Source organism: Sarcophilus harrisii, chromosome 4 (assembly GCF_902635505.1).
Source record: "Sarcophilus harrisii chromosome 4, mSarHar1.11, whole genome shotgun sequence".
NCBI classification, from domain to species: Eukaryota; Metazoa; Chordata; class Mammalia; order Dasyuromorphia; family Dasyuridae; genus Sarcophilus; species Sarcophilus harrisii.
In genome coordinates, this window is record NC_045429.1 from 27,058,764 (window position 1) to 27,074,146 (window position 15,383).

At 52.2% G+C, this 15,383-nt stretch overlaps 1 protein-coding gene across 1 annotated transcript in view; it reads left to right on the forward strand.

The window, feature by feature from the left end:
• Window positions 1–15,383, forward strand: part of TRABD2B (TraB domain containing 2B) — a 198,640-nt gene that overhangs the window by 118,197 nt on the left and 65,060 nt on the right. The window contains exons 3-4 of the mRNA XM_031968552.1: window positions 3,752–4,032; window positions 11,631–11,852. Of these exons, the coding sequence (XP_031824412.1) occupies window positions 3,752–4,032; window positions 11,631–11,852 (503 nt within the window). The remainder of the gene's footprint in view (window positions 1–3,751; window positions 4,033–11,630; window positions 11,853–15,383) is intronic.

The following is a 15,383-nucleotide window of genomic DNA, read 5'->3' on the forward strand; positions in this document are numbered from 1 at the left end:
CTCTGAAGGTGTTCTGTTGTTGTTGTTCTGTCTGATTCTCCATGATCCCATCTGGGGTTTTCTTGACAGATACAGGACTGAATTGCCATTTCCTTCTCCAGCTCATTTTACAGATGAGGAAACTGAGGTAGGAGGGGTTACTCCAGCTAGTGCTTCCTGACTCTAGACCCAGCATTCTGAGTACTGCAGAGCCCTTAGGGTGTTCATCAACCTGAAAGTGCTCAGGAAAAAGGAGCCGGGATTATAAGGGGAATGGGGAGTTGCAGTGTCCTCCACCTCAGTATCATACATCTCAGGGATTTCAGAGGCCAACTGGCCATACCCATGTCTGGGGCAGGAATCCTTGGAGAGCCTTCCCGACCAGTGCCTCTGCTTAAATACCTCCAGTTACGGGGAACTCACCACCTCCCCAACGACCCACTCACTCCCTGCTATTTGGAGCGGCTCTCCAGCAGGAACTTTTTCTTGACATCAAGTCTCCTGGGCCTTTCTGCCAGGTCCGCCATCACGGCTGCTGCAGCTTGCTGGACTTCCCCAACATTTTCTGCTTCTTGGGTTAAACTCCTCCCCCCCCCCCCCCTTCATGATCCCAGAGGCCCCCCGCCTCTGGCTTTAGAGGAGCATCCCCCAAAATGGCCCAGCCCCTTGGTGAGGGCAAAGGAGAAAACCCCTGGGAAGCAGCAAAGGCAGCGAGAGTTTTAGGCCAGCCCACGTTCGGCTCATCCAGGACTGAGCACGTAAATGGGAATGGGAAAGCAGAACAGCCTGGGGTTTTTCCTTCCTTATTTGTTAGTTCATGTCAACTCTTTAACATAAACATTATCCTAGAGTTAGCTGCAGAGGCCACAGCCCAAGGTCTGTTATTCTAAATGGGCGGGGCCTACCTGTCTCTGCTGGCTCTGGGGCGCAAGATAGCAATGAATGAGTGAAAATGAATGAATTCTGAGTCAGCCCAATGGGGAAGAGATGGGGATGGGGCCAGATCTTGGGTGGGGAGGCAAAAGGGCCTGGCCTCTGGACTCAGTTTTACCCCTGACTCTCTAATCTCCTGGTCTCAGGAAAACTGGGAGATCTCAGGTCGAGGATTCTTCCAGCTCCCACATCCTAATCTGGATGGCCAAGCCCTCCGGCTCCAACTTTTCTGCCCTCTGCTCTTAGATCCTGGTGCCGGTGTCCCGGCCTGAGAAGGGCTGGCAGGGTCAGAGCGATGGCTTTAGAAGTGGTGGGTGATAAATATGTTGTCAGTAGGAGACAAATCTGAGGGGCCGGTCCTGTACCTGGGGCATTGGGAGACCCCGGTGAGCTGGAGTTTGCTGAGCTCTCCCCACTTTCTTTTAAAAATCTCCACCCAATTCTGTGTTTCCAAGAATGGCTTGCCAGGGATGGGAAGGAGGGGGAGCACGTCCAGAAATGGAGGAGGTGTAAAAACCAAAGAGCAATTTTTTGAATGCCTGTTGAGGACTTCCTCTTGTCAGAACTGGAAGTGTTCTTGATTTCTGTCCTACCCCCACTAACTTCTCCTTTCTCAAATTCTCCTCAAGCGTCCCCCAGGAGACCCCCTTTCCTCAGGGACGCTGTTCCTTGTTCTCTCGGCTCATCTCAGATCCTCCTCCGGCCTCCCTGAGTGGATTGTAAGCCCTTTAAAGGCAGGGACTATTTACGTGGCCATTGCTAGCACAAGGTCGGCGATGAAGTTTGTTGAATAAATTAACCTGGGACTTGTGACTTAACGGTGGGCTTCGTGGTCACTGAGTGGGCTAGAATGGCAACCACTGATGTTCCAAGAGGAAGCCCCTATGGGGGAATGGGGGCTTCTAACAAGTCATGCAGCAATAGGAGTCGGGGATTGGGAGTCCAAGGACCCAGGCTCAAATCCTCCCAGCATGCTTTTAGGCCCCCCTCTGCCCTCTCGGGGCCTCCTTTACCCATCTGTAAGATGAGGGGGTGGGATGAGTTGATTACTAAGCCTCTTTCTACTCTAAATCTTCTGATCCCAAGTAATGGGAGGGCTGAGCAATACGAGTGAGTCTATTAAATGGATGCTTTCACCCCCGGCATGGGCCGTTTTTGTGAGAGCTGGTTTCCATGGCAACATTTCCATCAGCCGGATGGACCCCTCCTTCCCCTTTTCTCCTGCTGTTTTCCATCTGTGACTGTAAAGCTGCCGTCAACAACCAGCGCCTGGCTGGCTGTGGCCGAGATTTCAGCACCCTGGCAGTCAGAGCAGGAATGCTTGGACTGTGCCAGAGCCGGCTCTGCCCACATGGCCAGGCAGGGCGGGACTCTCCGGGGAGCCCAGTCCCCCTCCTCTGGCCAGCCCTTCCCGCTGTGAAAGGGGGGATCGGGATGATTAAGGGGAGTTCCACCATTATGCTCATCCCTCCATCCATCTGCTTGTTCATTCACACATTTGTTCATTCATTTGCTCATTCATCCATCCGTCCAAGCTTCTGACTATCCATTCACTTGTACGTGCCCCATCCAGCCATTCACTCAAGCATGCACGTGGCCATATGTCTGCTCATTCATTCATTCACTCACTCACTCAAGATCTGGCCATCCCTTCACTCATTCATGTGTTCATTTTCCATCCAAATCCCTCCATCTCTGCATTTTTTGTTAATTCATTCACTCACTCACGACCTGTTTATCCCTTCACTTATTCATGTGTTCATTTTCCATCCAAATCCCTCCATCTCTGCATTTTTTATTTATTCACTCACTCAAGATCTGGCCATTCATTCACTCATTCATTGTTCATTTTCCATCCAAATCCCTCCATCTCTGCATGTTTTGTTTATTCACTCATTCTTGATCTGGCCATCCATCCATTTATTCATGTGTTCGTTTTCCATCTAAATCCCTCCATCTGCATTTTTTGTTTATTCACTCACTTGTGATCTGTTTATCCATCCATTTCTTCATGGTTCATTTTCCATCCCTATCCCTCCATCTCTTCATTTTCTGCCCTTCACGCAGACATCCTTCTGTACTCCATGCATCCATCCAATCAGTTAACCAGCACTTAATAGGTACCTACTGTGCCAAACACCATGTGAGGTGCCAGGGCTATCGAGAAAAGCAAGCCCTCCTCCTCCTTCTGGGAGTTTCCCTTCTAACGGGGAGAGATTACTGGCATGTATCTGCACTCGAGACAGAGAGGGCCCAGTGAGGGTGGGAGGATCAGGGACAGTCTCCGGCCGTTGGGTGATTCTGCCCTCTGCCTGTGCATTCATCCTCCTGTTTTTCGGTTGGTCCAATGATGTGTCCGTTTGTCTGCCTGCGGGTTCGTCTCTACACTGGATCGGTCTGAGGTCACCCCAACTTCTTGTGTATATAGAGACCGTCTGTGTGTCGGGGATCACAGCTCCATTCTTGGAGAATCTGTCCTAGGACAGGAAAGGCACCGGCCGCCATGCTCCTGCGAGATGGTTAGGACGGCACCACGAGGCATTGTGGTTGCCCACTGCCTCCCACCCTCCCACAAACAGCAGGAAACTGAGGCCCAGGGAGAATTTCAAGCTCATATTGGTAATAGCTCTCTGGGTCCCAAGCCCAGGCCAGGGCTTTTTCTGCAGGGACCGAGGGGCCCCCGTGGTCCTCTCGGTGCTCCCTTTTGGCGGACTTTTCTGACGGCGCATGATTGAACATTGGCCAGGAGGGGAGAAGGGAAGGGCTCATGGGAGTCCGGGCTGGGCAGGGCTCCCTCCGACTGTTTCGGGTACTGACTGTTGGCCCCTTGGGTTCCCAGGTGCTGTTTGCCCTGAATCAGACCCTGCTCCAGCACGAGAGCCTCAGGGCCGGCAGCCTGCAGGCCCCCTACACCACCGAAGACCTCATCAAGCATTACAATTGCGGAGACCTCAACGCCGTCATCTTCAACCATGACACATCCCAGGTAAAGCCTGCTGGGGGGGAAGGGCTGCGGGGGAGCAGCCGAAGGGAGGGAGGAGGAGAGCCAGGGGCGATCATCCCCACTGCCAACCCCCTCAGCGTGCACAAAGCCTTTTCTTCTCCACGGCCCAGTAGGAGGCAAAGTGTCGGAGGAGCCTTTCCCTAGTCTACAAATGAGGAAACTGAGTCTCAGGGAAAGGGTCTGGCTTTCCACAGAAGAGAAGCTTAGGACACATTAGGCTACGAGGGACCTTCGATGCTGTCTAGCCAGAGAAAGCTGGTTCCAAGGCCCATGTCTGACACAGAGTGGCCATGGACCCCCGGATGAAACACTTCCCTTCTCCAGGCTCAGGGCAGCTCCCCAGGAGTATGAGTCTGTCTAGTTCAATTTCCTCATTTTCAGAGGAGGAAACAGAGGGAGTGAGAGAAGGGAGGAAGAAGGGAGACAGAGAGAGAGAGAAACTGAGAGAGATAGAGAGACAAAGACAGAGACAGAGAGGAAGAGAGACACTGAGACTGAGATAGAGAGACAGAGACTGAGAGAGATAGAGACAGAGACAAAGAGAAAGAGACAGAGACAGAGAGAGGGAGAGACAGAGATAGAGATAGACAGAGACAGAGAGGAATAAAGACAGAAGCAGATACTAAAATAGAGAGACAGAGACTGAGAGAGATAGAGAGACAGAGACTGAGATAGAGATAGAAAAAGAGAAAGAGACAGAGAGAGAGGAGGAGGAGGAGGAGGAGGAGACAGAGACAGAGATAGACAAAGACATATAGAAAGAGACACAGAGAGACACTTGTTGAAAGTCACACAGACAGTAAATGTTGGAGCTCACCTTCTCTGTAGCACATTGGGGGTACAAAGCTAGTAGTCAGGGCCAGGGCCCTGAGCTTCCCTTGGGCTCCTGCCTAGAACCCCGTATGGTTCTCACCCCCACCAGCTGACACGGAGGTGGGTGTGTTGCCCCCGAGCACCGAGCACTCAGTCGTGCCATCCGCTGCTCCAGGAGAGCCGAGCTGAGACCAGTCTGGAGGGGGAAGGAGGCCTGGGGGTGGAGGTCGAACACAAGGCTTGATGCCAGCCTGTGATTTGGCAGTGGAAAGCCCCACACACTTGCCCAGTTGTAATTTGGGAAGCGCTTTGCAGTATTGCTCATAGATCTCACTGGGGTGTGGTGAGAGGCTTATGTGTCCCGGCTGAGTGCCCTGGGCTCCCTCACTGTTCTCTGCCCACGTGGCGGGGGAGGGCTCAGTCCACGGAGTCACTTGTGGGAAGGACCTGGAAGATGCTGGAGATCTCAGGATGAGGGGGACCAAGATGGCGCAGGGTCTCGGGCTCCCATCCGTTGTATGAGGGCTGACCCCCAACAATGAGCACCCGGTGCCTTAGTGTTCTAGGTTAGGTTTGTGTTTGCTTTCTTTGGCGACTTTGATCATGAAGACCTGGGAATGTTTCATCTAGAGAAGAAGGCTTGGAAGGATAGTGAAGGAAAATCATCCAATAACTGGAGAAAAGAGGAATTGAGCTTGTTCTTATTGGCTGCAGAGGCTGGGAGGGGGATCTTTTAGGGTAACTCGCTTCATAAAATGAAGAAGTCTCTTTTTTAATAGCCTTTATTTAAGGATATATACTTGGTAACTTTACAGCATTAACAATTGCCAAACCTGCTGTTCCAATTTTTCACCTCTTATCTCACCCTCCTAAATGGAGGATGACAGTAGATGTTAAATATATTAAAATATAATTAGATACAATAAGTATACATGACTAAAATATATTTGCTGTGACAAAAGAATAGGACTTGAATTATTGTACAATTAGCTTGTGAAGGAAATCAAAAATGCAGGTGTGTATAAATATAGGGATTGGGAATTCAATGTAATGGTTTTTAGTCATCTCCCAGAGTTCTTTTTCTGGGTATAGAAAAATGAAGAAGTTCTCATAACAAGGCGGGGTACCTTTGGAGACATCGAGCTTCCCCCGACCCATGGAGGTCTTCCAGTAGAGCTAAATGACTCCCTGTCTAGGAGGCTGTCAGGAAGAGACAGGGAGACTATGTGGGACAAAAAGGGAAGTCAAAGGAAGTTTTCTCTTAGAAGGTGCTCAGCCTGTGAGGCTTCTTGGAGGCCACTGAGACCCCTCTATTCTCATTCTCTGGGATATGAGTCTTTTCCTGTCTTCTCCCTCGGGCCTCCTCCTGTCCCACCCTCAGCCAGCTTCTTGTAGCCTCTATTTTAAGGTTACTTAGTATCTCCTGTGCACGTATCTCCTACATCTACTTATTTACAAAATGTAGCCCCATTCTATCCTCTGGTTTAGTATCCGGCACACAGTAGGTGTTTAATAAATGTTTGTTGACCAATTGATTGATCAGTAAGTCCTGATAGATTCTAAGCAGCCATGAAGCAGGGGATAGAGTGCTAGTGGTTCTGACCGACTGGCTGTGTGTCGCAGGCAAATCCCTTACCCTCTCAGTGTGCTGGACAGCTCTCGTTGACTAGAAAGTGCTGACCTGCTTTGGCAGAGGGGAATTACTCATGGGAAGCCCTCATGCCCCTGAAATCATAGGTTTGGGCTCCATGGGGACTAACAGAGCCAGAGGCTGGCTCTGAGGGGCAGAAAATGGGCCACAATCACTAGAAAAGTCTTCCCAGAGGTGGCGGTCCATGACTGGCCGCAAAGGAGACCCGTGGAGAAGCCGAGGGGGATTTGGAGACTCCCGCATCCTCCTTGGGGTCAATGGCCCTCCAGACTTCGCCCTGATGCAGTAAGAAAAGGGAAGACATTTTCTCTGCTCTCTTGGCGCAGGCCCCCATCAGGCACGGGCCCATTTCTGAAGCACCTTGAACTTGATAAAGTGCCCGGGGCTCTTCCTTCTGTCGGGGCATCCTCACAGTAACCCTGGGAAGGCGACAGGCCGAGGTTTAACATCCCCACTTCTCCGATGGAGGGACTGGGGTTCAGGTGAATTATCCGAGATCACACAGTTAATGAGAAGCTGAGATTTGAACCCACACCCCCAGTACCATAGCTTTCCGCCTCTGGCCTGGGAAACCTGGGAAACAGCTTTATTTTCTGAGCAGCCTCAGTTTCTTTCCTATAAAATGGGATTGATATCAAGGCTTTATTCTCCTGGGCTCTGGTGAGAAAAGGGCTTTGGAGCCTGAGATCTCTCTGTGGATATGTTACGGTCATTGTTCCCAATCTCATTCTAAGGAGTGTCTGTGAGAGGGGAACCTAACCAGGGCCCAGAGAAAGTGGTGACTGCAAGTCCCTAACTCGCCATTCTCCTTCCCTTTGTGGAGCAGCTCCGCTTGAGAGAGGGCAGGATGAGGCGGGGAAGGAGGCTGCCATCTCCCAGCCATGGAGCTTCAGGGCCCCAGCAGCCTCTGGAGCCGCTGCCTGAGCTTCCTGACGCAAGCCCGCGGAGCCTCCCGCTGCCGGCCGGCCGGGGCAGCCCTCGCTCCTCCCCCCGCCATCCCAGGGCCCCTCGGAGCAGACACAGGACAATTGTGTGAGCGGATCACAGTGACGCTCGCAGATATGCTGAATTTCCTTTGGAGAATTTGGGAGGTTCTGAGGCTGGCTGGGAAATGGAGGTTTTATTACCTTTCTTTTCCCTCCATCCTAGGAATTTTCAGCCCAAATCCTTCTTTTCCTCAAAGGAAGGAAGTCATTTCTTGCCAAGCAAAGACTGGACCCAGACAGATAACTCCGAGCTGGAAGGACCCTTAAAGAAAGGCCCTTAAAGATCTCTCTGTCTGCCCCCCTCGTTGTATCCAGGACCCCGAGGCCCAGTGAGGGAAAAACACAGGCCCCCAGTCACACAAGTAGCTAAATGACTGATGGAAGGGAGACTGACAGAGGCTTCCTGATTCCTCCCAGGTCCCACCACAGCAGAAAGACTTCGTGGAGGATTCAGAGACCCCAGGGAGAGTTCACCTTAGATGAACTTTAGGATCAGCTTGTTCCCTTCATTCTTGCGGACTAAATGTCACCCTTGTCTCTGATGTAAGCGAGGGTGCCCCTTTGACCGGTCAAGTGTGTGACGGAGTATTCTCCCCCTTTGGGGGTGTGTGTGAAAGGTTTCCACTGTTGGTCACCACAGAACAGTCAGAGACCTAGAAACCAACCGTGATCACTGGGCGGAGGGGGCAGGAGAAGGGCAGGAGCAGGGGATGGGAGAACAGGAGGAAAAGAAAAAGATCCTGAGTGGAAGCCATTGAGTCCAGGCCCCTCATTTTATAGCTAAGGAAACTGAGGCACAGATTAAGAGACTTGACCAGCATCCCCTGTTAGAAGGCATCTGAAGCACAATTTGAACTTAGAGTTTTAGAAAATGGATCCATTGTTCTCTACTTCCCTCCCCCAAGGAAAGGCTCAGGGAGGACCTGATATCCAAATGGGGGTTCGACTCATTTTGTTTCAGTTTAGCTCAATGCAACAAACATTTATAAATATTGCATGTTTTTTCCTAATGTTATCATTTAGTTCCTAATTTTAACAACATTAGGAAGTGTGTTCCAATAAACATTTATTAATGTTGTCGTAGCCGACAGGCTACAGCACAAATTAGGGAAGAATCAGAGATGGGTACACACTAACGATGAGCAGTTCAGCAGGAAAGATGGCTGAAAGGAGGCGGAGTCTTGAAAAGGACCAGAGTCCTTCAGAGATGGAGTAGGGGTGCATTCCAGGCACGGGGGCCAACCTGTGCAAAGGTATGGGGGCGGGAGATTGGATGTCATTTTCCTGGAACAGCAATAAGATGTCTTGGCCAGAATGTAAAGTCTGTGGGAAACGGGCCTGGAAAGACGGAGGGGATGGCAGGGGAGCAGAAGTAAGCACTTTAAATGCCAAATGGGAAGCTGGAGTTTTCCCCAAAATTCAATTAGCAATAGAAGCCGAGCAAGGGTTGGTACGGGCGGACGTGGACTTTAGAAAGCCCGCTTTGGCAGCTGTGTGAAGCATTGGGAGAGACTGGAGGCGGGGAGACCAATTAGGAGGCTGCTGCAATAGTCCGGGTGACATGTGATGAGGGCCCGGGCCAGAGTCACAGCTGGGGGCCGGTGAGAAGGGGTCATATTCGGGAGATGTTATGGAGGCAGAAACGAGACTTGGCAACAGCCAGGACATGGCAGGTGAGGGAGAATAGGCCAGAGCACGCCCCAGGGGCGTCTCAAATTCAAACCGAACAGAGCTCGTTATGTTCTCCCCCCACAGGGCCCCTCCTCCAAACTTCCCAGTGTTCTTCCAGAGCTCCACCTTCCTTTGAGTCGCCCCACTTTGCAGTCTCACTGAGCCGGGAGGAAGAGCTGAGTTCAAATTCAGCCTCAGACACTTACTAGTTCAGTGACACTGGATGAGTCATTTCATCTCTGTCTGCCTCAGTTTCCGCAACTGTAAAATGGAGATAACAGCACCTACTTCCTAGGATAGTGAGAGGGATCAAATGAGACTATATGCCTAGCATAGAGTAAAAGCCTAATAGATGCTTGCTTCCTTCCTCTTTCCCTTCTCCTGCCTCACTATCGAGTAGCTGCCGGGTCTTGTGTTTCCTACTCCCAGGCTATCCTGGACATCCTGGAACATCACGGTGTTCTGGGTCAGATCCCCATCCCCTCCGACTTAGGCTCTCGGATGAACCTCCCAACTGATCTTCAGGACTCCTGCCTCTCCCCGCCCCAAGCTGCCAATCTTCCTAAAGCCCAGATCCAACGGGTCACTCCCTCCACAAACAGCTCCTGCAGCTTCCTCTGGTCCTTAGGATAAAATAAATGAGACTCCCCTGTCTAAGTCCCTCTGCCTCCATCCTCCCGCATTCCTTTTTCCAGCATCATTTTCCGTTATTCTCCTTCCCCGGACCTTGTTCCAGACAAACTGGCCCGATTTCCAAGGAGATGGCATTCCAGCCCCCGCCTTTGCATGGGCCGGTTCCTCCGCATCTGCCTCTCGCAGGCCCTGGCTCCCATCACCCCTCACCTCCTCCTCCAGCCTGATCCCCTCCATCGCGCATACTCGAGGCCCTTGAGATAATTCTCTTTATTTCCAGAAGTCCTGTATTCACGTACCCGTGTACGTTCCCTAATAGAACAGAAGCTCCTTGAGGGTGGGCACTTTCTCTTGCATCTAGCACCTGGCACATAGTAGGGATGCAATAAATGTTTGCCGAATTGTGATCGTGAGACTTCCAAGAGCAGACTCTGGTTGGTGGTTGGATGGTGGGGCTAGAGCTCGAGGGGCTAAGACTGGATGGTCTAGAAGGCGTTTGTTAGACATGATCATTGAACCAATGGGAGCCAAGGAGGTCCCTGGGAAATGATCATAATAAGAAGAGACTCCAGGACGGAGCAGGTGCGTGCAGGAGGGGAGGGGAGATACCTGCCCGTGAAGGATGTTCTGCGAGGAATAGTTGGGAGACACCTGGAGAAGATGCGGGGGAGAGGGCAGGGAGCCATGATAACTGTCTTCAGTTATTTAAAGGCTTATCCTTGGAAGGAGGAGCAGATTTGTTTTGTGTGATCCCGGAGGGCAGAGCCAGGCATGATGGGAAGCTGGGGAGAGGCTGATTGAGGCTGGATGCAGGGGCAGCTAGGGGGTGCCATAGTGGGCAACCAGCCCATAGTCCCGAGGACGTGAGTGCAAATCCAGCTTCAGACACTAATTAGCTGTGTGAGCCTGGCCCAACTGCCAGAGAGAGGGACTTGGGGGGAGGGGGAGAGACAGAGATAGAGAGACAGAGACAGGGAGAAACACAGAGACGAGATGTTGGATCCATCTTTCTACCTATGAAAGGAAGCTCAGAGTGGAACAGGCCGTCACAGGATGTGCTAAGCTCCCCATCGCGGGAGGACTGGAAGTGGAGGACGGTAAACCATCATTGCAAAAGCTGAAGTGCTGAATCTTTGGTGTTTGGGTCAGATTAATTGACTGATGATTCTGGGAGACACTGACCCTTGGAGAGAGACAGAAAGGAAGGAGTCAGCGCCCAGACCAGTGGCGGGGAGGGGAGTCACCCCCAGAGGCCGCGCTGGGCTTGATGTCAGGCACCTCTTTGTCCCAAATGGAGCTGCCCCCAAAGTAGGCCGGTCTGGCTGCCCCAAAGATAGCATGTACCCTTTCCCCAGGGATTTGTGGGCAGAGATCCTCCTTTAGCAGGGTCCCCGTTGTCTCCCACAAGCAGTACACTCCCTCCCCCGGCTACATTTACCCATTTCTGGGTCCCCATAGCCTCATTAAGACAAGGTCACGAGGGGATTCCTCATGGGTTGGACCGGCGGCCTCTGGGGTCTCTGCCGGCTCTGAGATGCCGTGAGTCAGAGAAGAGGGGAAGCCCAGAGTAAGGAGGGAGGACTTCTGGCCCCATCCCGGCTAATCCCAGTCACATTGCTAATACGACAGCATGGGAAGGGGTGGGAGGGGGAACAGACATATGAGCCGCTGAGGGTCAGTCAGCCATGAGCCCAGAAACCTATGGGAAACGGAGCACCGGGGACAGGGGAAGCCGCCATTCTCAGGTTCTTGGACGCCCAAGCTCCGGCCTGACATTTGAAACGTTCACATTTTTACAAGGATGTCCTGGGGAGAAAGGAATTTGGGGGAATGTGTACGGGTGGGGCCTGATTTACGCCTGCAGCTGAACTTTGGAAATGGCTCATGGGGTTCCAAGCCATCATGTGCTCCCTGGAAAGATGGCCTGGAGGATTCTAAACGACTGCCCCATCTCCAACAGGGCGCCTGGCCGAGCTTGCTTCCTGTTTCTGGGGGGCATCTGTGTCTACCCCTTTCCAGGACTGGGCCTGAAGGGGCCCCGAGTCTCGTGGCTAGCAGGAATCCCATTCAGCTATCAAGTCCAGCTGAGCAGGGATCCCCATTACGACCCACTAGCCAGGGCTCTGCTGGAAGGCCTTCAGTCATGGGGAACTCCTTACATCCTGTGTAACCCGTTCCATGTGTAATGGAGCTGTCATCGTCCTTCCCGATGTCCCGGCTGCCTCCATGGGGCTGGTTTCACTAGTTCTGCCCCTGGGCTGGCAGAGTGAGAGTAATCCCTCATCATGCATGGCCTCTCGGGCCCTGGGCTTTCAGGCATTTTTCTTCCCAGTGAGTCTTCTGTTTTCCAGATCATGTGATCCAACCTGCCTTTTACTGATAAGGAAACTGAGTCACAGCCTCCACAAGCAGGGGCAGGAAGAGTGAGGAACTGGGCTGGGATGGGGCCAGAGGCTGCGGGACTCCAGCCTTCTCTCCCGCCGCTCCACGGCGCATGGACCAAACAGTCAGAGCTGGATAGGGATAGCTGGACAGACCCAAGGCAGGAAGACCCAAGTTTGGAGGCTGCTCCAAACATTTCTTAGTCTGTGTGACCCCCGAGTAAGACACTTAACTTCCTTCTGCCTCCAGTTCCTAGTCTGTAAAGTGGATCAGAAGCTCTCTCCCAGGCTGAGTGAATGGCTGCAGAGCCAGTTGCCAGACCTGCAGCTCTCCCTCCACAGCTCTCGGTCCGCTGCTGTTTGGGTGTGGAGGGTGAGAGGGCCAGGCAGAGCTGAGGTGACCGGGGCCCTTCCTCTGATGGAAAGAAGCTGGGGGAAGGAGCTTGTTAGGGTGGAGGAGAAGCTTCCTCTGGGGACAGGGGAGATCCCTGGGAGGGGGGGTTCCACCTCCCTGAAACACTGAATGTCAGGGCAGGGCTGCAGAAGGCTAGAATAATCCTCCATTTCACAGATGAGAAAACTGAGGTCCAGAGAGTGAAAGTCCCACAGCAAGTAAATAGGAAAGCCAGGCCTGACGTCAGTCCCTCCACCCTGCCTCCTAACCTCGGTGCCTCTCAGAGACCCTCTACCCTTTATTGTGCCCAGCAGGCCACACACCCAAGGGCTGGAGGCCGAAGGCATGTGGAGGGAGAGAGGATAGGGGAGGACAGAGCAGAGGTCAAGGCAAGGGCAAGGATGGAACCCAGCCACCTACTAGTTACCCAGTCCCCGAATCTCAGAGCTGGAAGGGCCGAGGGATCATTCGAAATGGTCACCATGTGGCCGGGTCCCCAATTGCCCCTTGGGAAAGCTCTCATTGTGGGTGTTTTCCACCTCACCGGCCTCTTTGCAAACTGGCCAGTGTCTCTCAGGGAAAGGGTGACCCTGGGCTGGACCCAAGATGAAGGCGGACCCAAAACCCTGCCAGCAAGGTACCACACCTGGACCCAAAAAGCCCCCAACCCAAACAAACCTGGACCCAGGATATTCCAAACTAATTCCCCCCAAACTTTTCTCTGGGCGGCCCTTTCTCCCCTTCCAACAAACAACTCCTCTTGAAAACAGGCTCACCCACAAAAACCCCTCCCCACCTTCTTTCCCACCTAACTTCCCGCCCCCCTTCTCCACACCGCCCCTTCCACCCATTCCCCCCCACTCCCCCCCATCTTTTTTTGGCCATCCCTTCCCGGGTCCACTCTCCCCCTGGTGGGGTACCTGGACAATCCCACCCTCTCAGCCCCCCCCCCTCTCCCCCCAGGGAAACCCCCTAACCCCCCGGGAACCCTCAAAGGGAAACTGCGGGTTAAACCCCCCTCCCCCCACCCCCCATCCCCCCTATAAAACCCCCCAAACTCCCCCAAAATGTTATCAAACCATCCTCACAAAATTTAAAAACTCCCAAATTCTAAACTCTTGCCTCTTCCCCACTCAACAAAAACCCCCCGAAAACCCCAAAAACGCAACAAAAACCGCCCCCCTCCCCCCAAAAAACCCAGAAACCCAAACAAAAACCCCGGGGTAAACAAAACCCCCCAAAACAAAAGGGGCTTTATCCATCCCCCCCCATCACCCCCGGGAAAGGGGGCGGAAAGAAAGGGAAAATAAAGAAACAAAACCCCGGGAAAAAAAAAAGGAAAAAAATAAAAAAAACATTACTCAGTTTGAAAGGTTTAAATAAAATCCCCAACCTCCAGCAAAGAACAGGGAAAAAACCAAAAGAATTAGACCCAAATCTTATTTGGAACCAAAAACAACCCTTCGGTTATTAATGTTCCCATTTTCCACAAACTTTTTTCTACGGGACAACATTTAAAAAGATCCCACCATTCGTTCCCCCCCCCCCTTCCCGCCCCAAGTAACAAACAAAAAGTTAGCAACCCCCCGGGCCCCCTCCTTTATTTGCTTTGGGCCTTGGCTAACCTAGGAACAAGCCCAACTCCCACAATTCAATACCACCCTTCTCCTATGAAAAAGGGCCCCCCTCAAAAGGGGTTTAAACCCTTTTCCCCCCTTTCTCACCCCTGGGCCCCCTGGGAAAACAACCACCGTACTCTCAGGGAAAAAAAAATTTTGCAGGGGCAAAAATTCTTTTCTTTCCAAACTCTTCAAAATTTCTCAACTGCGCCAAAAATGGGCCAAGTTTCTTTTCTTTTTCTTTTCTTGGTTTTCAAAATCAAAACAAAAAGAATTTTTTTGCCATTTCCTTTCCGCTCTTTAATAAAAACTAAAAGGGGAAAATTGGGCCATCACCAACTAAAATCCAAAGGCCAAACTTGGGTTTTCAATCCCTCACCCCACCCCCGGGGAAGGGGAAACATGGGTTTAAAGGGAAAAAATCTTGCAAACTCCCTCTCATCCCACTTTGGGAAAACTTACCCCCAAAAACCCACCCCCCCTTTCTCCAATCCCCCTCCTCCGTTCCCCCCTCCCTCACTCCCCTTTCTCCCACTCCCCCCCACCCGGGGACCCAAAAGGCCAAAAACCCTCCCCAAAAAAAAATAAACCCACCCCTCCACACCTCCAACCCCATCAAACAACCCCTCCTTTCTCCCCAAACTCCCTAAATCAAACCACCTCCCCCCCACAGGGCCCAGGAGATGCACCTTTGCGGAGCTCATCTGGCAGGAGAGGTGTAGGGTTGGCTCTTTGAGTGGTGACCCAGGGGCTTTTGGAAAGGGCAAACAGAAGGAGGGGTGGGGTGGGCGGGGGAGGTTCTTGGGAAATTCCTTCCGTCTCCTCAGGAGATGAGAGACAGTTATAATAGCATTTATCCAGCTCTTTGGGATGGGGAGGCTTGGGATAACAGTGGCAAGAGGCAGGAAGAAGCATCCTCGCGATCGTTACTGTCTGTTGTGCAAAGGACAGTGGGTCAGTGGGTCAGTCACAAACATTGTTGGAAAATGCCTGTGTTGGCTTGAAGAATTTATGTGTCCTCCTCTCCCCTTGGGGAAGGAAAGAACTTTGTGTCAAGTTTATTTATTCTGCCTTCTAGGTCATCTCTTGCGTCCATCCCTTTTCCTTTACACAAGGGCCATCCCTCTGGCCCACGTCCTTCTCGTGTTTCCCCCGGTTATGACAATGACCTCCCAATTAGCCTCCCTGCCTCTCCCCTCTCCCTGATCCAGTCCCTTCTCCACACGACTGCCAGGCCTTTCATTTGTGTCTGACTATGTCACCCCCTTGTCCGGCTCCAGATGTCTCCAGTGGGCATTTAAACTCTTCCCAAACTGCCG